At 46.2% G+C, this 23,325-nt stretch overlaps 1 protein-coding gene across 3 annotated transcripts in view; it reads left to right on the top strand.

The window, feature by feature from the left end:
- Nucleotides 1–20,492, top strand: part of ZFP64 (ZFP64 zinc finger protein) — an 88,186-nt gene extending 67,694 nt beyond the window's left edge. For 2 of the 3 annotated variants that reach the window (XM_070801903.1, XM_070801904.1), the window contains 2 exons: nucleotides 3,764–4,015; nucleotides 6,645–20,492. In XM_070801903.1, the coding sequence (XP_070658004.1) occupies nucleotides 3,764–4,015; nucleotides 6,645–7,354 (962 nt within the window). In that variant the 3' untranslated portion in view covers nucleotides 7,355–20,492. The remainder of the gene's footprint in view (nucleotides 1–3,763; nucleotides 4,016–6,644) is intronic. The other variant, XR_011570296.1, reaches the window with a different exon arrangement.
- The last annotated feature ends 2,833 nt before the right edge of the window (nucleotides 20,493–23,325 follow it).

The raw sequence follows: 23,325 nt of genomic DNA, 5'->3' as shown, positions 1-23,325 counted from the left end.
TTACCGCCACCTGGGAGCTCAATAGAAACACAGAATCCCAGACCCGCTGACCCCGAAACTGCATTTTACTCCTTGTTTCTATGAATTCAGTTTGAGAAATGGGGAGATAGCCATTGAAGGGTATGAACCTGCAGTTCTTATAAGAGGAATGAGTTCTCGGAATGTACGGGAATGGTAAATTCCAGTTAGCGATAAAGGAGATAAAAACTTAATCCCTTCTCATAGAAGGTCTGGAACTCCTTAAATTTTACCCACAGGGCCCAAATTAAGAATCCTTGCTCTTCCCAGGAAATAAATCCAATATTTTATAATAACCATAGTGTAATAGAACTTTTAAAACGGTGAATCAGTATGTTGTACACCTGAAACATAGTTCAAAAAACCAAACTCAACCCCTGATCTGGTATGTTACAGGTCATCTTGAACAAGAGAAGCAAGTGTAGCCAACCAGACACTTGCTCTCTTGGTTTTTTGTTTGGGGCTTTTTTGGCCGTGCCACATGGCTTGCGGGATCTTAGTTCCCAGACCAGGGATTGAACCTCTAGCCCCTGGTGGAAGTGCTGGGTCCTGACCATTCGACCACCCGGGAACTCCCAAGATACTGGCTCTTAACGTCTGCTCCTCTCCATTGTGCAGAGCCAGTCCCATGTCCAGCCCGACAGTGATGGGATCATGCAGCCTAATTCTCCTGAGAAGGATAGCAGATATTTGTGCAAAAAACAGTTTGCCTTGGGGCACGTCTCTAACATAGCAGTTTTTCTAAATTTGTTATTGCTCTGTTTTCTTTCTCAATTCAGACTGTAATTTTGTATCTTCCTGGACATAGCCATTTTATTGAGTCGTCATAATTGATTGTCAGCTTCCCTGGTGGCTCAGACGATGGAGCATTCACGTGTGAAGCAGGAAACACAAGTTCTTTCCCTGGGTGGGGAAGATCCCCCGGAGAAGGGAATCGCTAGCCGCTCCAGTGTTCTTGCCTGGAGATTCCATGGATAGAGGAGCCTGGTGGGCCACAGTCCATGAGGTCGCAAAGAGTCAGACGCGACGAAGCGACTAAGCACACACATGCACAGAAATTGGCTGGGGTAAAGTCTGACTTAACAGTCATGATTAAGTTGATCTATCTGTCCCTTCTTTCCAGTGTCTATTAAAATGGATCGTAACCAGGTACAGTGCCGTCCCCTTCCCCCCAGGATGTTTGGTAATATCTGAAGACGTTTTTGAGTCTCAGAACTGGAGAGGAAGGTGCTGCTGGCATCTTGTGGGGGAGGGGAAAGGGATACTGCTAAACATTTTACAATGCACAAGACAGGGCACAGCCAAGAATTACCTGGCCCCAAACGGTTGTAGTGGCAACATTGAAAATACTGGTCTACTGGTATCTTTTCTTCAAGCAAACCTCCCTTTTTAATAGCCATTCTTTTGTTTTTATTGATCAAGCGCTGTCTGTCTTCACTTCTTCTAGTTGGTTTTTTGGTGGTTTTTTTTGGTTTTTTTTTTTAGTATTTATTTGACTGCCAGGTCTTAGCTGTGGCACGTGGACTCTTTGGTTTTCATTGCAGCATGAGGCGTCAAGTTCCCTGACCAGGGATCGAACCTGGGCCCCTGGCGTTGGGACCACCAGAGAAGTTCCGTTTCTCCTAGTTTCTCGAGTTGCATGCGGTTCACTTGCTTTCAGCCTTTGGAACTGAAGTTCAGAGATTCTTCTGAAAAGTGATTAGGCCCTGGGTTTTGATAACGTGGAGCTCTCACTGTCCATCTCTTAAGAGTTTGTAATCTGATTGTGACTCTTAAGCAGAAGTTGTTTTAAAATATGTCCTACAGTTTTCCTTGAAAAACCTTTTGTGAAACCATGTTAGTTTCATAAGTTTGATTCACATCTACTTGGTGAGTTTTGTCTCTTCCATATGAAATCTGTAGTGGTTTTTACCATGATTTGCTTTGCCTAATACTGATATTTCTGCACTTTCCTGGAACACTGTGTATCATTCTCTACTTCTCTTTCATTTTTATTTGGGTACCTCGGACAGTAAAGAATCCGCCTGCAATGCAGGGGACCTGGGTTCAGTCCCTGGATCTGGCAGATCCCCTGGATAAGGGCATGGCCACCCACTCCAGTTGTTCTTGCCTGGAGAATTCCATGGACAGAGGAGGCTGGCCGGCCACAGCCCATGGGCCTGTGGGCCCAGGACATGACTGAACGACTGACACTTTCCCCTTTCAAGAGTATTAAGCTGACTTTTTAAAAAATGTAATTGACGTTTTTAACAGGAAATTTAATCCATTTGTACTAAATGTTTAGTGTGACTATTACTTTATTTTCTGTTCTGTTGTGCCCCTTTTTTTATGCTTGCTTCTCTTTTCTGGTTTGAAAGCAGTCCTTCCCATTTCCTTACTTATATCCCACGTCTTATCCGGTTCCTTTTTGTTGTTGTTCTGATGCACACGGTTCCGTGTGACGCCTTGTGTCATCTGTCAGCTAGCTTATTTTCTCTTCCCATTGAATGCGAGTTCAAGTGTGTCTGTCAGTCGCTCAGTCGTGTCTGACTCTTTGCAACCCCATGGACTGCAGTCTGCCAGGCTCCTCTGTCCATGAGATTCTCCAGGCAAGAATACTGGAGTGGGTTGCCACGCCCTCCTCCAGGGGACCTTCCTAACCCAGGAATCGAACCCAGGTCTCCAGCACTGCAGGCAGATTCTACCAGCTGAGCCACCAGGGAAGCGAGTTCAAGTACGGGGTTTTATTTCAGTAATTTCTGTGGAACTCTGCAGGTACTCTTCCCATCCTGCAACCATCCTGTGTTGTCTGAGGAGTTGTATGCTCATCTGGGCCTTTTTTTTTTCCTGAAAGCTTTAGGATGTCATCATTCCTAGGCTTCAGACATTGTCCCACCCTGCCTCTAATTGAGCCATCTTAAGACCCATGTCTGAGGAATCCCCCAGCAGTCCAGTGGTCAGAACCCAGCACTGCCCCTGCCAGGGGCCCTAGTTCAATCCCTTATCAAGAAACAATGATCCCCCAAGCCTCACACAACCCAAAGCAGCCTTCTAAAGACCCATATCTGGTTTTGGTGTTGAAAGAATTTTCTCTGAGTCTGGGTTCTTGGGTTGGGCATGCCTTCCGGTCCTGGCTTTCCCTGAGCAGTGGGTTTCTGGGTAGGTTTTTGTTTGGATGTGATCTGTTTGGAGTCGTCATGGGAGAAGGAAGAATGCAGTTTGGTGGTGACGTTCTGGGCATGGGGTTCTCTGCTCTCCAGGAACCTCCACGTGCTTGGAACCTCGGCGATGCTTCTCCAGCCTAAGCAGCCTCCCTCCCTAACAGCCCGGGAGGGTAGGTGCCTCTGCTGCTTGTGGTTTAGCACAAGTAAGGGAAGAGTCACCCTGACTGTCCTCCGGGTGGCTCATCAGCTAGGGAGCCGGAAAGCCGTTCCAGATCTGCCCCCTGCCACCTGCACCCTCCGATCTTGACTGCTTCTAAGAAAGCTCTCATTTTCCCAAACAAGGTTTGGCCTCTGACGTCCTTTCAGCCTGATTTTATCTCTGCTCCTCGGGAGTCTGCAGAAGTTCTGAGCCACGAATGGAACAGCACACCTTCTTGTTCCACGGTGCTTGTCTAGACCTCCGTGTCTTCCTGTCTCCGGGCGTTTGGTCAGAAGGAAACGGCAGAGCCCGGGACTCAGACCGCCTTCTGGGTTGGATCTCTCTGCCGGCGTCCTGGTGGACAAAACCCCTGAAGCCGTGACTCTTGCTTGTGTGTTTGCAGGAGACAAGCCGCACAAGTGCGAGTTCTGTGACAAGTGCTTCAGCCGGAAGGACAACCTGACCATGCACATGCGCTGCCACACCAGCGTGAAGCCCCACAAGTGCCACCTGTGCGACTACGCGGCCGTGGACAGCAGCAGCCTCAAGAAGCACCTGCGCATCCACTCGGACGAGCGGCCCTACAAGTGCCAGCTCTGCCCCTACGCCAGCCGCAACTCCAGCCAGCTCACCGTGCACCTGCGCTCCCACACAGGTAAGTCCCAGGCCTCTGCGTCTCTGACCCCTCAGCTTTAGTTAAAGCACAGGCAACGGAAATGACTCCAGGCTGTGAGTAAAGGAAACTGGAGCTTCTCTGTTGATATGAAGGGTGTGGTTTCTCCCACTGGGAAGACAGCTTCTAGTGAAACACTGGAAGTCTGACAGCTGAGTTTTCTAACTTGCCTGCGCAGAATACAGCTGGGGGCGATTATCCAATTCAGCACGCAAGAAGCAAAGGGTGCATCTCAATAAAAGCCTGATGAATAAACTAGGTGTTTGTCATTCAACGTCAACTCTGATTGTGTGGCTTAATTCAGAAACACGTAGCCACGTGTGAAACGGCTGGCTAGTGGGAAGCTGGTGTGTAGCACAGGGTGCTCAGCTGGTGCTCTGTGTTGGCCTGGAGGAGTGGGAAGAGCAGGGTGGGATGGAGGCTGAAGAGGGGGAGATATATGTGTTCATACAGCTGATGCACTCTGTTGTACATGACATTGTGAAGCAATTATACTCCAATAAAAGAGAAACATGTAGCAAAATTACCTGAAAGTAATCACAAACATCTAGAAATTAGGCTTTGCAGAAAAGCTTTTCCCTCCCTGTGTGAGACCGTGTTAAAATAAGGAGATAGAACCAACCAACCCATCACAGTGCAGAAAAAGGGAGATTGAGAAGCCCATAAGGACAGTCAGAAAATTAGAATTTCCAATGAATTCATGGCAAATGGCAAGCAGACCGGCATATACTGACATCCAAAATTAAGTCAAGAAACCTGTGTCCCAGCAGACAAGTGGGAGGCAGCCAAAGAGCTGGGAGCTAATCTTTGCAGCCAGCGTCTGACTGCCTTGGGTGTTCTGAACATGGAACTGATGTAGGCTGCAGAGGTCAGAGGAGCAGCTGAAGCCTCTTGGCATGATGGCCCAAACTGTCGAGTAACAGGTAAAACCCACCTAATGTCTCGTCCTTAAACCGATCTCCTCTTCCTAACTGTGAAGTGTCATCCACAGGAAATAAGAGGTATGAAATGCCAAGTCTAACAAATAAAAATCCTGGAGACAACAGAGTACTTGCATAACTTACCAGAATTTTTTAGTTGTCATTGGTATCTACCCACTGGCAGGAACGTTGCATCCAGGAGTTCTATTAGAAACGGTCGTCAGAGCAAAGCAGTGTGAATTGAAACTGGGGTTGCTGGCTGTAAGGTCCAGCTTTTCAGAGAGCAGAAAGAAAGCTGGAGAACTGACAATCAGAAGATAGAAGTCTGGTTTCTGACAAGGTCAGGAAGAAAAGAGAAGTGAGGAAATTAAGTGAAATAAAGCCGTTTCTCAAGCAAGGAGAGGTAGTGTGGCAAAGAGAAAGGCATCCTTAAACCTCTCAGGCTGGTGGACTAAACATTGAAGCTAATACTCATTTTAGAGAGAGATGCTGCTGCTGCTAAGTTGCTTTAGTCATGTCCGACTCTGTGCGACCCCATAGATGGAAGCCCACCAGGCTCCCCCGTCCTTGGGATTCTCCAGGCAAAAACACTGGAGTGGGTTGCCATTTCTTTCTCCAATGCATGAAAGTGAAAGGGAAGTTGCTCAGTCATGTCCGACTCTTAGCGACCCCATGGACTGCAGCCTACCAGGCTTCTCCATCCATGGGGTTTTCCAGGCAAGAGTACTGGAGTGGGGTGCCATTGCCTTCTCCGAGAGAGTGATGCTAGATGAGTCAAAATCACAACCAACAGAATGCAGGAGAAGTTTGGGGAAAGGATGGTTGTGTAGGATATGTAACAGTCTCATCTTTGCCTATAATCAACTGACAGGGATGTTTAAAGAGCCTCCAAAGAACTAAACTCCTTAGCTATCCCTCCAGGGAGTACAGAGGAGGCTATGGCATTTCATAATTTGTCTTCTGCTCCTGCTGCCATATTCATGGGTTAATTTCATAAATAAAATTCAGTCTGTCAGTGTGAAACTGCAAAACTTTAATACAAGCCACTTAACTGATGTAATAATACAACTTAAAGACGAAGTGAAAAGTAAAAGTGTTAGTTGCTCAGTCATGTCCGACTCTTTGCAACCCCATGGGCTGTAGTCCTGCCAGGCTCGTCTGTCCATGGAATTTTCTAGGCAAGAATACTGAAGTGGGTTGCCATTCCCTTCTCCAGGGGGTCTTTCGAACCCAGGTCTCCCACGTTGCAGGCAGATTCTTTACTGTGTGAGCCACAGGGGAAGTCCAAACACCAAAGTGAGCATGTTTATAAATCTCGATTATAAACAGTTTTGTATCACATAACCATACATCTTCCTTCTGTGTCCACATCTGGAATGTCAATTGAGTTTAGATCTGAACCTGAAGTGTCATGAAGAGGGTGGATGTGGATGCCATGATGCTGTTTGGCCATGGTCAAATAATGTGACCTGTCTGAGTCTCAGTTACTCCATCTGTTAAAGTGGGAGTGGTACTCAGACATGGGATTGCTGTGAGTTAATACAGTGTTCGCAAGTGGTGGTGGTAGGAGGCGACAAGGAACTGGAGTTTTAAAGACCCAGCTACCTGCCACCAGGCATTCTGAACGCATGTTTGGGGGGAGTTCGGTGTTGCCTGCCTGCTCTAATGGAAACGCACCTTCCCGTTGCCAGGGGACACCCCCTTCCAGTGCTGGCTCTGTAGCGCCAAGTTCAAAATCAGCTCGGACTTGAAAAGGCACATGATCGTGCACTCGGGGGAGAAGCCTTTCAAGTGCGAGTTCTGTGACGTCCGCTGCACCATGAAGGCGAACCTGAAGTCGCACATCCGCATCAAGCACACTTTCAAGTGCCTGCACTGCGCCTTCCAGGGCCGGGACCGGGCCGACCTGCTGGAGCACAGCCGGCTGCACCAGGCCGAGCACCCCGAGAAGTGCCCCGAGTGCAGCTACTCGTGTTCCAGCGCGGCCGCCCTGCGCGTGCACAGCCGCGTGCACTGCCCCGACCGGCCCTTCAAGTGCGACTTCTGCAGCTTCGACACCAAGCGGCCCAGCAGCCTGGCCAAGCACATTGACAAGGCGCACCGGGACGAGGCCCGAACGGAGAACCGGGCCCCGCCGGGCCGGGAGGGGCCGCGGGAGGGCGGCGGGCCGCCTGTGGCCAAGATCGTGACGCACAGGGCCTTCCGCTGCGAGACGTGCGGGGCGGCCTTCGTCAGGGACGACTCGCTGCGGTGCCACCGGAAGCAGCACAGCGACCACGGTGAGAACCAGAGCTCGGGCCTGGTCACCTTCCCGCCCGAGAGCAGCGCCCCCGGGCAGCTGGGCGCGCTGGTCTCCGTCGGGCAGCTCGAGGCGCCCCTGGAATCCAGCCAGTGCCTCTAGCCCCCGCAGAGAGGGTGGTCAGCCGGCCGGATCTCCGGACGCCACGCCGCTGCCCAGCCCTCAAGCCAGGCTGGACTCCCCCGCTCCGGGGACGCCTGCTTCCACCCTGAGGCTCGCAGAGGCCATGGCTGCAGTCACCGTGGCGTGAGGGCAGGCGCCACGGCAGCCCTGTGGAGACGCCTCCCCCAACCTCACCCCGGGTATCTGTCTTCCCTCCAAGCATCGTCTAAGCAGGTTTACTCGGTTCCAAGATCGGGGGTCCACGGAGCACTGCTCTATCCAATAGGGATAGTTCCTTCACGATGGATTCCAGTTCTGAGACTGATCGCCCCTGATGGGATTACGAAACAAACGAATTACACCGCGTTGAAAATCTAACACTACACTGATCCGTAGAGCAGGTTAAGGGGATGTCGGGGTATGTGGAGGGTCTGGGGTGGCCGGAAAAGTTCTACTTCTTAACCTGGGTGGTGGTTCCTAAGAGTAATCCGCCTTATATGTTTTGTGTGTGGTTCCTTTTATCTGTTGTCTTATAATAAAAAGGCAAGCTCGTCTGTAGAATGGTGTCGGAGGGACGCTCCATTTTTGTGGTCTATCACTGTGGGCTTCTCCAGGGCCCTCCACCCGGTGGTAATTTCACTGTAAAGGCACCTAGGATTCCTGAGCGTCTTCGTGCCGCAGTGAAGCAAAATGCAGTTTGATCTGTAGGTGGCGCCAGAGATCAAGCTAACACTAGCTCAGCCAGTAACTGTGTTGTGAAATTCAAGATTTGTCTATCTGTTGATAAAAAGGGAGCAGGGGCCCAGTGGGTCCTGGGCTTCGTTGTGGGACGTGGCGATGCGTGGAAAAGCCTGGGACTAGTGTCTTTCATCATCGTAAGCACTTGATGTTTGCTGAACCAACAAATAAGGGAAATCCCAAGCCTCTTGTAAATGGACATTTAACTTGACGGAAACTTAAGAGGTCTTGGAATGCCAGCAGATATATAATTTATGCAAAGTGTCTTTCTTCTTTTCTTCAGATACAGTCTTTGTTTAATACAGATTCTTGTGTGCTCTCATCAGGCTCAATATCTGGGCCTTTGAAACACTGAGCAGATCCATTGTTTTTGATAAACTAGGAACAGGGATGCGAACACAAAACTTTAATAGATTGTAAAGGTGACTATTTCACTTATGAAAGAGAGACACAGAGCTTATTTTAGAAGGTTACTTTGAACACATCTGATTCCATTTGGCTCAAGGCAAGTGATAATGAGTAAGAAGAAAAGACAGAAACGATGGCAGAGAGAATTAATCCTTTTTTGTTTTAGAGCTATCTTCGGTCGTTCAGAAGTGTTTCATTCCTGGTTGCTGGTGCATTGTACAGATTCTATTGTCACCTTTTGCTGTTTGTCATGAGTCTTATCTGTGTTTCTCTTCTGGTAACAGAAGGGCTGTTGACCTTTCAAGTGGGAACCCATAGATTGAAATCGTATAAACGTTCCTTGTACTTCTGGTGTCGAAGCTCTTCAGAGAAACAGGGACAATATCAGCCTCTTTAGAAGGCTTTTTTTTTCCACAGCTGTATGGGCATTCAAGGGTCTTGGATCCACACTGGTATCACCTAGCAAATTTGGACCCCCAGTAGAGTGGAGATTAGCAAAAAGCTTGGAACCAGATAGTATTTGAGGCTTTATGAAGCCATAAGGGCTTTTCCATGACTAAACTCTCTTCACAAAATTAGCCAGACTGTGTTCCAACAAAACTCTATGAAATGAGGATGAGACTTAAAATATACAGCTATCACCAAATGAAACTGGAAACAGCCACAGTAGTTAAGAGGCCCTGAATTGGTTTCTGCACCCAGCTCTGTTTTGCAAGGTGCACATGGACCTCAAAGGGGGCGTTGATTAATGAACGTTTGCAGTTTGACATCACGTGGACCAGGGGCTGGTGAACCTTTTCAGTAAAGGGCCAGACAGGACATATCCTGGACTTGGCTAGCCTCGGTCTCTATTCAACTGTGTTCACCTCCGTAGCACAATCACTCAATTCTGCCGTTGTCATCGAAGCAGCTGAAGATAACAGGTAAGTGAATGGATATAGCCGTGTGCCAATAAAACCTTATTTACAAAAAGCAGGCCATGATTTGGAGGGCCGTCTTTGCTGATTCCTGACCTGGGCTGTTGAGTGCAAGCAATAAGGTAATATGTCAAAACGCAGGACAAACACACAGAATGCCAAATTTCCTGGGGTCCCTTTATGCCAGTACAGTTTCATGCAAGACATAGGTTCAGTTTGGTCACTCGGTCGTGTCTGACTCTCTGCGACTCCATGGACTGCAGCACGCCAGGCTTTCCTGTCCGTCACCAACCCCCTGAATCTGGTCAAACTCACGTCCATCAAGTCGGTGATGCCATCCAACCGTCTCATCCTCTGTTGTCCCCTTCTCTTGCCTGCAATCTTTCCCAGCATCAGGATCTTTTCAAATGAGTCAGTTCTTCGCATCAGGTGGCCGAAGTATTGGAGCTTCAGCATCAGTCCTTCCAATGAATATTCAGGACTGATTTCCTTTAGGATGGACTGGTTGGATCTCCTTGCAGAGAGAGGTTAAATTCCAGGTTGTGTACATGTGTGCTAAGTTGCTTTTGTCATGTCCGACTCTTTCTAACCCTATGGACTGTAGCCCACCAGGCTTCTCTGTCCATGGGATTCTCCAGGCCAGAACACTGGAGTGGGTGGCCTTTTCCTTCTCCAGGGGATCTTCCCAACCCAGGGATCGAACCCAGGTCTCCTGCATTGCAGGCAGATTCTTTACCATCTGAGCCACCAGGGAAGCCCAAGAATACTGGCATGGGTAGCCTGTCCCTTCTCCAGGGGATCTCTCGAACCCAGGTGTCCCCCATGGCAGGCAGATTGTTTACCAGCTGAGCTACCAGGGAAGTTAGGGACTGGGAACTGCTAAGTCCTTTGGATGTCTATTCAGTGCAGCTATAAAATGTCCAGTGAAGAATTAAAAAATCAAGGAGAAACCCTCTTGCTTTCCTCTGCTTAAGACTTCCTGCTGCCTTCTAAACACTGTGGAGCATGAGTTCGTTTGTCCTTGTGTTTAATTTTTTAAAAAGAATGAGCCTCAATTCCTGCTGCTGTGTTGGTGTGAGTCCTTACTCTGAGCCAGGCACTGTGATAAGAACTTGACCTGCCTTGACTCATCTCCTTCTGTCAGTTGCTATCCAGAGCTGGAGCTGGGTTGAGACGAGGAAGGCACTGGCCTAGGGCACTCAAAACTCAGCAATCACATGTTTTAAAGCAATCTGTTTTTTAAATTGGCAAACTATGGCATACAGGTCAGCTGCTTTGTTGGGTTTTTTTTGTTTGTTTTATTAGAAGTTAGCCTGGGGATGAAGGCAGGACGTGGTCCTGTCTTTAAGACTGTGATGTTTTTGTTCATTGTGGATTTTCTGTGTTTGGTTTTTAGAAAAATTCATTAAAATACTTTCCTTGATCAGTGAGATTTTGGGCACCCCTTTCCGTTTGCACTGAAGGGGTGTGCCCCAACCGCCTCACCCTCGTCCCTGCCTCTTGTCCAGATACAGAAACTGAAGCATGAGGGTGATGGAACTTCTAGAACAGTCCTAGGCAGAGTAGCTCCTGAGTCCACATTTTTAAGCAAAGAACTGGGCTGGCTCTCCAATTTTAAACTGTATATTTTGTTAGAGTAATAAGCTGAGCTGAGTAGGGCGATGACAGACTCATCCAAAAGGAGCCTTCTTTTGTCAAAAGGCGTCGGGGTTGAGGTGGAAAGGGGTCAGAACAGCCCTGCTTCTGGCATTACTGTGTGGCTGACACCCAGCTAGAGTTTGTACCTCGGATTTTCAGTTTGCTTGTCTGTTCACGGAGTGCTCAGTCGCTTCAGTCATGTCCAACTGTTTGCAACCTCATTGACTGTAGCCCACCAGGCTCCTCTGTCCACAGGATTCCCCAGGCAAGAATACTGGAGTGGGTAGCCATTGCCTTCTCCAGGGGATCTTCCCAACCCAGGGATCGAACCCCAGTCTTCTGTGTTGCAGAGTCTTTACCCGCTAAGCCACCTAGGAAGCCTTTCGCTTATCTGTAAAATGGGCCATTTCAGGCATTTGGCTTAATGATAATGTCAACAGGTTTAAAACAGCAAAGCAAAAATTAGCTCACCTGTGTCTTTCTCATTTATTTTGTCAGAGCTGGAGCATGGGGATAACCAAGAATTAGTACTGTGACCTTATGACTTTGGGCATCATGGTTTCTGTCTTACTTCCCACCCCACCCCATATCTGCAACACGTGGTCCCAAATGGTGGCAACTGAAGCTCCAGCCAGGGTAGGAGGAGGCCTCCCCCTAGCACCGCAGGAAGGTTGCACATAAGCTTCTGTTTCCATCCCCTGCTACCTGGCTGGTCATACGCCATGGCTGTTGCAAAGTGTGCTGGGAAATCATGGTGCTAGAATAGCTCTGCCGAGTTAAAACCTGGAAGGAGATGCTGGGTCACGCGTGTCCTCTGCCCCTGAGCAGTCATGCAGCGTTCTTGTGAAAGCTGGAGATGACTTTGCTATAAGACACCTGACATCGGCCTTGAACACCCAAGATATTCTACATAGGAATGTGTCTGTTTTATCAGGACTTCACTGGGGCTTCCTCTGCTGCTCTTTGTGATACTGGCTCATGGAGTCCTTCCAAGGTTTTCTGTCACTCTGGTCTGGTGGGTCTCAACTGCTCCGGGCTGAAGTATGTGGGAAGCTCTTAGGTAATTGGAATCTGCCTCTGCAGGGGAGGTTGTGCAAGTGGTCCTGACGTGCAGCCAGTGGGAACAGCTGCCCCAGTGAAGAAGCAGGGCTCTCCTCACGGATGTTTGCCACCTATACGGTCCCAGAGGGTCCCACACTCGGGTACCCACTCTGCTGATGCTGTTTTGTAATTCTTAGTTTTTGAACCAGGGGTCCTGAGTTTGCATTTTGCATCAAACCCAAATTACATAGCCAGTCCTGTGAGGAAAGGAAGGATGCCTCGGAAGGGAGCCAGTTACTGGTACAGAAAAGGTCTCAACCTTTGTGACCAAGACTCCTGTCTGGAGTCGGCCAGCCAGGGCTCCAGATAGGAGGGAAAAAGCACCATGAATCATAGAAAAAAAGAAAGAAGGTGAAGTCGCTCAGTCGTGTCTTGACTCTCTGGGACCCCATGGACTGCAGCCTACCAGGCTCCTCCGTCCACGGGATTCTCCAGGCAAGAGTACCGGAGTGGGTTGCCATTTCCTTCTCCAGGGGATCTTCCCAACCCAGGGATTGAACCCAGGTCTCCCACACCGCAGGCAGACACTTTAACCTCTGATGGTCTAGAATTTCCCTGCACGATTCCATTCAGATGTTACAATGAATGCCATTTGCATTTGTGACGAACAAAGCTGACTTTCGGAAAAGTTAAAGCTGCTCAGTGCAGCTGGTACAGGAAGGTCAGGCCCACGCGTGCAGACCCCCGTGTTTGTGTGTTGTTTGCAGCTCAGGCGGCGTCTTCCACCGGCAGAAGTGGGGGGATTGGGGAGGGAGCCATTTGAGTTCTAAGTGTCGAGGCCGGAAAAGGACACGATCTTTTGCAAGAATGGTGAGGTCTGTAGTTGGCTTGGAAAATATTTTGAATATGGGTATTATTGGATGATTGGAAAATGTCCCTGGGCTGTGTGTCCACATGCTGCAGGTAAGTATTGCAGGAATGACTGATGTTACATTCCCCCAGCTCAGGCAGGTTCCAGAACGGTTGAGCAAATTTTGCTTCGATACTGATCTTGAACTCCCAGCAGTGTGTCAGGCCCCCAGAGCCCACGCTCAGCCACTCTCAGAGGCCACTTGGATAGGATCTCGTTCATGTCTCACACCTTGAGCCGCTTCTGTTTGAATAGAGAAGAAAATGAAGGTAAAGAATCCAAGTCCAGCGCGCGGTCAGAATTAGGACCTGTGTTCATGTCCTCTGAGTGGAACTCCTCCTCTTACCTGACACCACCTGCTCGAGAGACCTAATGCCAGTTTTCTTCATTGCTTTTGGAGTCATGAGCCCCTTTGTCATTCCAGCCAAGCCTATGAATCCTCTCTTTGAACGACGTTTAAGAAAATAAAGCAAAATATATAAGCTTGCAGAGGAAAACGATTGAAATCATTATCAAAATATTTCTTGGTTTAAGTGCATTTAATTAGCATTATATTAAAGGTTGTAGCAGCAGACCTTTAGCATAACTGTCATTTATAGTCAGCCTTGGGCTTTCTGTGTCCACAGTTCCTCCATGGATTCAACCAACCGCAAGGTGTAGTCCTGTAAAAATTTATTATTGAAAAAAAACAACCCTGTGTGGACCACTTACGTGGTCCAGTGCATTTCAAACCTATGTTGTTCAAGGGTCAATCAACCACAATCTTATTTTGAAGTAGAGATGCTCATAAATGTTATTTCGAGATAGTTACAGCAACCGGGATGTTACATGAAACTTGGAAGATCGGAAGCGTGTGAGCGCACTTGTGTCCCACCTTTTGGCGACCCCACAGACTGTCGCCCGCCAGGCTCCTCTGTCCATGAGATCTCCCAAGCAGGAATACTGGAGTGGGTTGCCATTTCCTCCTCCAGGGGACCTTCCTGACACCAGAGATATATGAACATTACTGGTCTCTCTTGTTGACCCAGTCACTGGTCCTGGCAATGCTTCTGTGTTCTGGTACCTACATCCCAAACTGACAGGTGCTCGATTTCAGTTAGAGGTGAGTGAAATAAGATTCATTGTCTTTCCCATGCAAATCCCTGGACCTTATAAATTCTACCCATGGTTCCTTTGTTAAGACCTCTGATGCTAATGGAATTCTGGGGTCTGATTTTCTTGGTAAAATTGGAACTTGCCATTATTTCCATCATTACTAGGTCTAGTAGCATCAGCGGTTAAACACTTACGCCTGCCTCACCCCACCCCAAAGAAAACCGTGCATTAGAAGGGATTCGCCAAACAGGGCTCTCTGTAGTAGAGCCTGTGTGCAGCTCTTTTCCGACAGGCTCTTCTTAAGATGGCTCAATCCTTACCTGTTGGTTCGAGGGACGTTGGCTTAGAGAAAACAGACGCTGTACGTTCATCAGGCAATTCTGAAATTCTCAAGGCATGACAGACACCCCAGCACTCTCACGCTGCACCACCTGTTTCTGCAGGGTCACAGCAGACTGGCTTCAGCCTAACACGGAAGGCGTTTTACCCAAGGCTGAGAGCGTAACACATGAGTAACAACAGCAGACGATTCTAGTATCCAGCCCAGGGTCGTCTGTACTTACTCATCTCAGGCATCCTAGGAGAGAAAGGGTTGTCTCAGCTGTCTTGGTGGTCGCTTATCCATCTGCAGCAGTCTACCTTCACTTTTTTTTTTTGTAGTTTTGATAAATGGTCCCTTTGGATTTAAAAGAAATTCATGTCCTGAGTGTAATTCTTTCCAAACGCATGGCCGTCTCTGGGTTTGGAGAGGAGCTGGTTATCTCTGCCTCTCTGTCAGTTGTGCGTTTGTCCCTTGTTGCACGACGACGCTTCTAACAGCAAGACCTGAGGGAATCAGTGGTGCAGATGGCATTTGGAAATGTTTTGTCTTTAAAAGAAAAATCTTTATTCCAGATACTCATTTTTCTCCTGACTCCAGCCTAGTCTCCAGCCCAGAGGCCGGCAGACTTTTTCTGTAAAGCTGGTAGGAAATATTTTAGGTTTTGCAGGCCGTACAGTCTCTTGCAACTGCTCAGCTCTGGCCTGACAACACAACAGCAGCCAGGGATGGTGCTTAGAGAAATGTGTGTAGCTGTGCCCCTGGGATGCTTTAGAGACACCGAAATTTGGATTGCATGTAATTGCACATCACACAATATTTTTAAATTTCTCAACCATTTAAAAATCTAAAGACTACTCTTAACTCGTGGGTTGTACAAAAGCAGCTCATGGGTTACTATGAGAAACACTGGGCAGAGTACACAGGGATCTCTCCCTGTAACCTTTACAACTATACATGGATCTTCAATGATCTCAGTACAAATTTTAATTCAAAAGACAAACTAACAGGCAGTTGGCTGGGTTTAGCACCCCCCAGGCTGTGGTTTACCACCCCTGCCAGTGAGAACAGCTTATGAAAATATGATGCATAATTAGAAGCTGCTCTCCTATTTCTGAGATTGTTTTTGACATGAATGCTTGAATAGGATTTTTTTCTGACATGGGTTGTCCCCAAATTTTGGTTTTGTATTACAGTTCAAATACAAAAGCCTTAGCTGTTAGAATTAAAGATTCTAGTGTGGTTTGAGTACGTTGATAAGAATTAAATTTACATTTGTGAAATGTTCACTTAGTTAAAAAGCTGACCGTATCCTCTCTTGAGATACGAAAGTCATTTATAAGAAGTCCTGCAGTCCTAAAATGTTTTCTTTTAAAATAATCTATACATTTTTTTTTAATCAAGTAATACCAGGGGATGTACAGTGAAAAGTCTCTTTCCCATCACAGCCCCTCATTTTCCCTTTCAATAGGCAGTCACCATTAGCTGTGTCTATAAATTCTTTGGTTTAAAAATTTGTCTTCGGGAGTTTCCTGGCGGTCTGATCGTTAAGACTTCACGCTTTCACTGCTGGGGGCCGGGGTTCAATACCTGGTTGTGGAACTAAGATCCTTAAAGCTGCAGGAAGTGGCAAAAAATAAATGATGCATCATGGCTGTCTTGTGGCTGCCAAAAATCATGATTATAGTAGCTACCAGGGCCAGATGTGCTCTGAACCTTGCAAAGGTCTTGACTGCCTGCAGCAACTCTCCGTTGTAGGTGATGCTGGCCCCATGTTGCACATAGAACTCTTGGAGGCAGACTGATTGGACATCAGTGGGTCATGGTGTCTGTGTGATTTTTTGAAATGAAACCTCCTGATGCTGACTGGCTGTTGGTACAGGGCTTGAATGAGACACTTGAAAGATGAGCCACTTTCTGGTATTGAAAGTGTTCTATTAAGAACTGTCACTGGGGTTCTCTTAGTACAAAAGCAATATGTGGTCACTGGAGGAAATGGAGAAAAGCAAAATAAAAATTAGCCTGTACTGCCAGGAGTGGCTAGAAACTAAAAGAAACGAGGAGTACTCCCCAAGAGCCTCCAGGGAGCATGGCTCCACCAGCAGCCACCAGCATCTTGAGTTTGGACTTCCGGCTTCCAAACCTCTGAAATAATACTTGTCATTGTCGTTGTTGTAAGCCAAAAAAAAGTAACCCGAGCTTCAGCCGTTGCAGCTCCTTGCGGTTGGGACACCTCCACCCAAAGGCAGGTTAGGAAGTTTTCCATTGTCGGTTTGTGATAAAAAGCTTTGCGGAGGGCTGTGGAATGCATCCTTATTTCCTGAAGATGAACTTTGAATAGAGCTCAGTAGTTAAGACCCCAGAGGCTGCAGTCCGAGTGTCTGGTTTGAATTCTGGGTCTGTCATTTTATTAGCTGCGTGACCTTGGTCATATTACTTAAGACCCTCTATGCCTCATTTTTCAAAATCTATAAAATAGACATAATTATAGTACCTACCTCACAGAGTCGTCATGAGAGCTAAATAAGTTAGTCTACGTAAAAGAGCTAGAACTGTGCCTGGCACGTGCCAAGCCCCCGATCAGACTCGCTAACTAGAATTTATACTTTTTAATGAGCCATTAAGAGCTGCCAACAATTCCCAAATATCCAGGAGTTTCCTTAATCCTCTAATCAATCATGTGTGACTTTAGATTTCATTATGTGTGTTGCATATTGGATTTACTTTGTTAATAATAACTCCCGATGCACCTACTTGGATTGGAACAAGCCTGCACAGACCTTGTCCTCATGCCCTTCTGTCTGGTCAGATACAAAACTCCTCTCCTTTGAAAATAAGTGGACAAGGGACTTCCCTGGTGAGCCAGTGGCTGAGACGCCTCACTTCCAATTCAGGGGACCCAGGTTTGATCCGGGGTCAGGGAAGTGAATCCCACATACCAAAGCAAATATCAAAGATCTCGCGTGCAGCAACTGAGATCTGACACAGTCAAATAAATAAAAATATTGTTTTTAAGGAAAAGAAATGGACATAATAAGTGAACACAATAGAATAGAAATCACCTATTCATTTTAAACAAAATTCAACTCCATGGCCAGTTAGCGAGGAAAGAGAATTCTTATGCCCTGCTCGGAAGAGATTGGGTTGAGGGGCACCAATTGGGTGATATCTACCAAAATATTAAAATGTGAGTTCCCTTTGACCCAGCAATTACAGAAATTTTTCCTGTGGAATCAAAGAAGCAAATGAGTATTTACAGAGTTGTTCAGAGCAGCGTTGTCCATGAGAGCAGTTAGAAGGATACAACAAATGTCTTGAGAATGGGACTGTCCAATGATGAGACAGTCAGGCAGTCATGACCACACGTTACTTTAAAAAAAAACAACAGCTTCCTGGTGGTCCAGTGGTTAGGAAGCTGCCCGCCAGTACAGGGGACGTGGGTTCTATCCCTGGTCTGGGAAGATGCTACAAGCCACGGGCAACTAAGCCTGTGTGCCGAAACGACGGAGCCCAAGCTCCTCAGCGCGAGGAGCCACCACCTGGGGAAGCCGCAGCTAGAGAAAGCCTGGGCAGCGAAGACCCAGTGCGATCAAACGGCTTTAAAAAAGGTGCAGTTGACCCGTGTGTGTTGACAGGTAAGTGGCTGAAGGTCAATTATTAAAGTGAAAAAAAAAGTTGCAGTTTAATCCCCCTTGGTGTTTTAAATAGAGATTGTCTTCAAGGATATGAAATAACTTGAATGGTGGCCGTCTTCTGTAAGTGAAGCAGACGTGGGCAAGAGGTTTTATGACTTTAACAAAATCTAGTCTGTTGGGCTTTTTACAGCAAGTGAGTATTAAATGAGTGGAAAAAAATAGCTTTTATCTGCCAGATTCTCATCCACTTTGCCAGTTTATTGACTTTGATGTCCATGTTCTAAATATAAATATACACACTGATTTAAAAGTGTAAAATCCTTTGAAATTTAAAAATTCTGTGAGCATTTCACACCTTGTGGTTTACACACTCTGCCTCCACACCCGTCTCCTCCACCCTCCTACCCACCTTTGCACACTTTTTAATCTTATTTTCTGGAAGATACTTGGATAACCAAATAAAAAGTACTCTATAATGCCGCTTATGAATTGCACAGAACTTCTTTCAAAATGTAAGTCTGGAAAAATTTATCACCTCCATGGGTTTGTTATTTTCTGGCACTCTAACTTCAGGATAAAATAGGAATTTACCTAATTAGAGCAGTAATTTCAGCAACTGACCTTGTTTTTTGCCAAAAAGAATCCAGTTACCAAGTAGATCTGTTCTTTTATTTCATCTGCAATTCACTTTCCAGTCTTGTGCTTTCCTTTAACAAAATATTCTCAAAGAACGTGACCACACCTCTGAAGAACAGGGAATATTGTGCTGGGGACAATGCAATGCGTGATTGATATTTCACACCAAAAAAAATAATGATCTTAATTTTTTTTTAGTTTAAAACTGTTGTAATACATTCCATCATTTTTATCATACAAATTAAATTCATGCTTATATAAAATTTGGAAAACACAAAATGATACACAAAAGTAAAATTACCTGCGTGTGCACGCTCGGTCTTTTCTTTGTCTGCCACCTGCCAGGCTGCTCTGCCCATGGGATTTCCCAGGCAAGGATACTGGAGTGGGTTGCCATTTCCTCCTCCAGGGCATCTTCTCAACCCAGGGATCAATCCCGGGTCTCTTGTGTCTCCTGTGTTTGGCAAATAGATTCTTTACAACCAGCGCCACCTGGGAAGCACTTTTATTACCTGTAATTTAGTTACAAATCCATAGGCATCAGTTGCTGACATTGTGCTCTATTTTCTTGGTCTTTTGCTCTGCTTAGTATGTTTTTACATCATTAATATAATAAGTATGCACACCTATATGTAATAATATATGTATATAATATACACTTTGTATATAATATAAATATAATAAGTGTAATATGTATTAATGTCCGCACAATTTGAAATTTTTATTTTCCCCTCTTTGTAACCTAACATAGCATTTTTCCATTTAGTCAAAATGACATATAAATGTTACTTACCATTACTCCCCTGGTGGACATTTGGGTTTCTTTTCATTAAAAATAATGCATAAAGCTCTTTCCATATATAGGATTTTCTTCCATTCAGTTCGGTCACTCAGTCGTGTCTGACTCTTTGCAACCCCATGGACTCCAGCACGCCAGACCTCCCTGTCCATCGCCAACTCCTGGAGTTTACTCAAACTCATGTCCGTCGCGTCGGTGATGTCTTCCAACCATCTCACCCTCTGTCGTCCCCTTCTCCTGCCCTCAATCTTCCCCAGCATCAGGGTCTTTTCCAGTGAGTCAGCTCTTCGCATCAGGTGGCCAAAGTATTGGAGCTTCAGCTTCAGCATCAGTCCTTCCAATGAATATTCAGGACTGATTTCCTTTAGGATTGACTAGTTTTCTTCTGTTAGATTCCCAAAAATTGAATCTAGGTCAAAGGTCATGAATATATTTAAGGCTTTTACTGAATGTTGCCAAATTGCTTTCTACAAAGATTGTACCAGTTTATCCTCATCAGTAATATTGAAAGGCCAAGTTGGCTTTCCCCTTCTCCAAAACTGAGCATTTTGTTAAGTGCTGTGCTAATTTAGATAAGCTGATTATCATTATTGCATTAGTAACTTTTAATGGCATTAGTGGAGGACTTTTTCAGAGAAGGCAGTGGCACCCCACTCCAGTGCTCTTGCCTGGAAAATCTCATGGACGGAGGAGCCTGGTAGGCTGCAGTCCATGGGGTCGCTAAGAGTCAGATACGACTGAGCGACTTCACTTTCACTTCTCACTTTCATGCATTGGAGAAGGAAATGGCAACCCACTCCAGTGTTCTTGCCTGGAGAATCCCAGGGACGGGGGAGCCTGGTGGGCTGCCGTCTATGGGGTCGCACAGAGTCGGACACGACTGAAGCGACTCAGCAGCAGTAGCAGCAACAGTGGAGGATTTTTAAAAAAATCCATCCATGATCATATTTTTGTGTAGTTAAGTGATGTGTATTAAATTTTTAAATAGCAAAAAAAAAAAAATCACAAGTGTCCTGATGAAAGTAGAAGTGTTAGTCACTCAGTCATGTCAGACTCCAAGACCCCCATGGACTGTAGCCCGCCAGGCTCCTCTGTCCATGGGATTCTCCAGGCAAGAATCCTGGAGTGGGTTGCCATTTCCTTCTCCAGGGGATCTTGCCAACCCAGGGGTTGAACCCATATCTTCCGCATTGCAGGCAAATTATTTACCATATAAGTCACCAGGGAAGCCCTGTTTAAATTTTAAATGGCAAAAAAAAATATCATAAGTGTCCTGATGGCCAGATATCAATTTGCAAATATCAAATCCACCAACCCCTTGATCCAGCAACATCGTGAACACCCGGTAGAAATAAAATCATTTGAAATTTCACATTTTATAGGCTTCCATGGTGGCTTAATGGTGGGGAGTCTGCCAGACATACAAAAGGCTTGGGTTCGATCCCTGGGTCGGGAAGGTCCCCTGGAGAGGGAGGTGGCACCCCACTCCAGTGTTATTGCCTGGGAAATCCCATGCACAGAGGAGCCTGGCAAGATCCAGTCCATGGGGTCACAAAGGGATTGGACACAACTTAGTGACTAAAGAACAAGAAGGCTCTCTGTATTTTTAAAAACATTTCCATAAAAGAACCACAGTTCTTGAAAATTATTCTGATTTGAATACTTTTGTTGCAATAGGGAATTTGTGATACTAGAATTCATGTGATATATTTCCAAATAAATTGCCTTCCAAATTAAAAAAAAAAAGCAGAGATATTACCTTGCCAACAAAGGTCTGTCTAGTCAAGGCTATGGTTTTTCCAGTGGTCATGTATGGATGTGAGAGTTGGACTGTGAAGAAAGCTGAGCGCCAAAGAATTGATGCTTTTGAACTGTGGTGTTGGAGAAGACTCTTGAGAGTCCCTTGGACTGCAAGGAGATCCAACCAGTCCATTCTAAAGGAGATCAGTCCCAGGTGTTCTTTGGAAGGACTGATGCTAAAGCTGAAACTCCATGGCTACCTCATGCGAAGAGTTGACTCATTGGAAAAGACCCTGATGCTGAAAGGGATTGGGGGCAGGAGGAGAAGGGGACGACAGAGGATGAGATGGCCGGATGGCATCACCAAATCGGACATAAGTTTGAGTGAACTCCGGGAGTTGGTGATGGACAGGGAGGCCTGGCGTGCTGCAATTCATTGGGTCACAAAGAGTCAGACACGACTGAGCCACTGAACAGAACTGAACTGAGGACATTGTATCCTGGTATAACCTGTTTTTTTCTTTCTAAACCATGGCATTGTTCTTCACACATCAACAAATATGTCATTCTCATTCCTTGGGTTTTTATTTTGTAGTGGAGATTAAATTATTTTTAGAAATAACATTGTATACAACACTTTCTTTTAGAGGGTGTACACAAATTCTGTATAATTTCATGCATGGAAGTCAGATGTAGCAATTTTTAATTGATTAATTTTAATCTACCTAGAACACAGAAAATAAATGAATATTTTGGGGGAAAAAAAAAGATTCTACATTTAGCACATAATTACTATAGTAACCAGTAAAAGGAAGAATTATTAAAAATCTGGACTTTGCTCAAGAATGTTGGGAATTTATATGATGTGCCTTGATTTATTTGATCAATATTAAATGCTGCTTGTATATAAATCTTAGATCTCAGCAAATGCTGTAACTTCTAACTGGACAAAGACTTTCATGATGACCAAGAGCTGCCAGCATAATTGGTTTTCTGGTGATGACTGCTTGAAAATTGCCAGGCAGGGAACCATTTCCAATTGATTATCTTTCATTGCTAATAGCTTCACAGACTGTTTCTACTCCTGTATTTAAATGTGACTCTTGAAAGCTGAACGTAACAGTGATCAAGGAAAGGGGATGGGATGGGCACCACAAGGAAAAAAAAAAGCAGAGCTTTGCCAGATTTTCAGTAACTGAGGGCAACCTAAAAATTGGAAAAAATGCTGCAATTGACAAAGGGGGCAGATGGAAGGAAGCAATTCCTTAAATTTTGACGTGTTTAAAAGGAAGGAAAGAATGCTTATCTAGTATTTTAAGGGCTACTTCTTGTGCGTTCGTTTCTGTATCATTATTTGGGGAAAGATTCAGGATTGCTGTAAAAGTAGCCTAAGAATAGCGAGAGGATGTCCTTGGTGGTCCAGTGGTTCAGAACCCAGCTTGCAACTCAGAGGACGTGGGTTCAGTCCCTGGTCAGGGAACTAAGATCCCAGCTGCCGTGGAGCGACCACGTGGGGTCCAACTACCGGGCCGAACTGGAGAGTCCACGTGCTGAGACAGAAGAAACCAAGTCCCAACACCGCCGAGTAAATAAAGTACATATTTAAAAAAAAATAGCTGAGGGACATCCTCGGTGGTCCAGCGATTAAGAGTCCATGCTCCCATTTGCCATATGGTGATTTTCAAATTCTGCCGTTCTTTTCTCACCTGTCAACAGGGATCTCTGTAAGGAGGCGCGTCCTACTTCCCTGTGTATTTATTGACGCATACCGTGTGTTTTCCTCTTGGCTTATTTAGTTTGTTCACATTGCTCCAGGTTTGGCCGCTGGGCCGTCTTTCAGTTTGGCCCCTGTGTCCTTTCAGCAGGTCCCCTGGTTTTTTAAGCTCGTCCTTACTTTCTGGTATCACGTGTTCCAGGCGCCTCTTGAGTATCTCCTGCCCCAGCTCTGAGATGGACTGTTTCCCAGAGAGGCTCTGGTTCTTTTCAGTGGAGAAGAGTATTTAATCCTGATCTGCGCACTAGCGTGTCCGTTGACTGTATCTCGCGTCTTCCCACCCCATCCCTCCCACCACCCCCCTGGTACAAGTCGTCACCA

This window comes from Bos indicus, chromosome 13 (genome assembly GCF_029378745.1).
Source record: "Bos indicus isolate NIAB-ARS_2022 breed Sahiwal x Tharparkar chromosome 13, NIAB-ARS_B.indTharparkar_mat_pri_1.0, whole genome shotgun sequence".
Lineage (NCBI taxonomy): Eukaryota > Metazoa > Chordata > Mammalia > Artiodactyla > Bovidae > Bos > Bos indicus.
The sequence above is the reverse complement of the archived record's forward strand: the minus strand, read 5'-3'. Positions and strand labels throughout refer to the sequence as shown.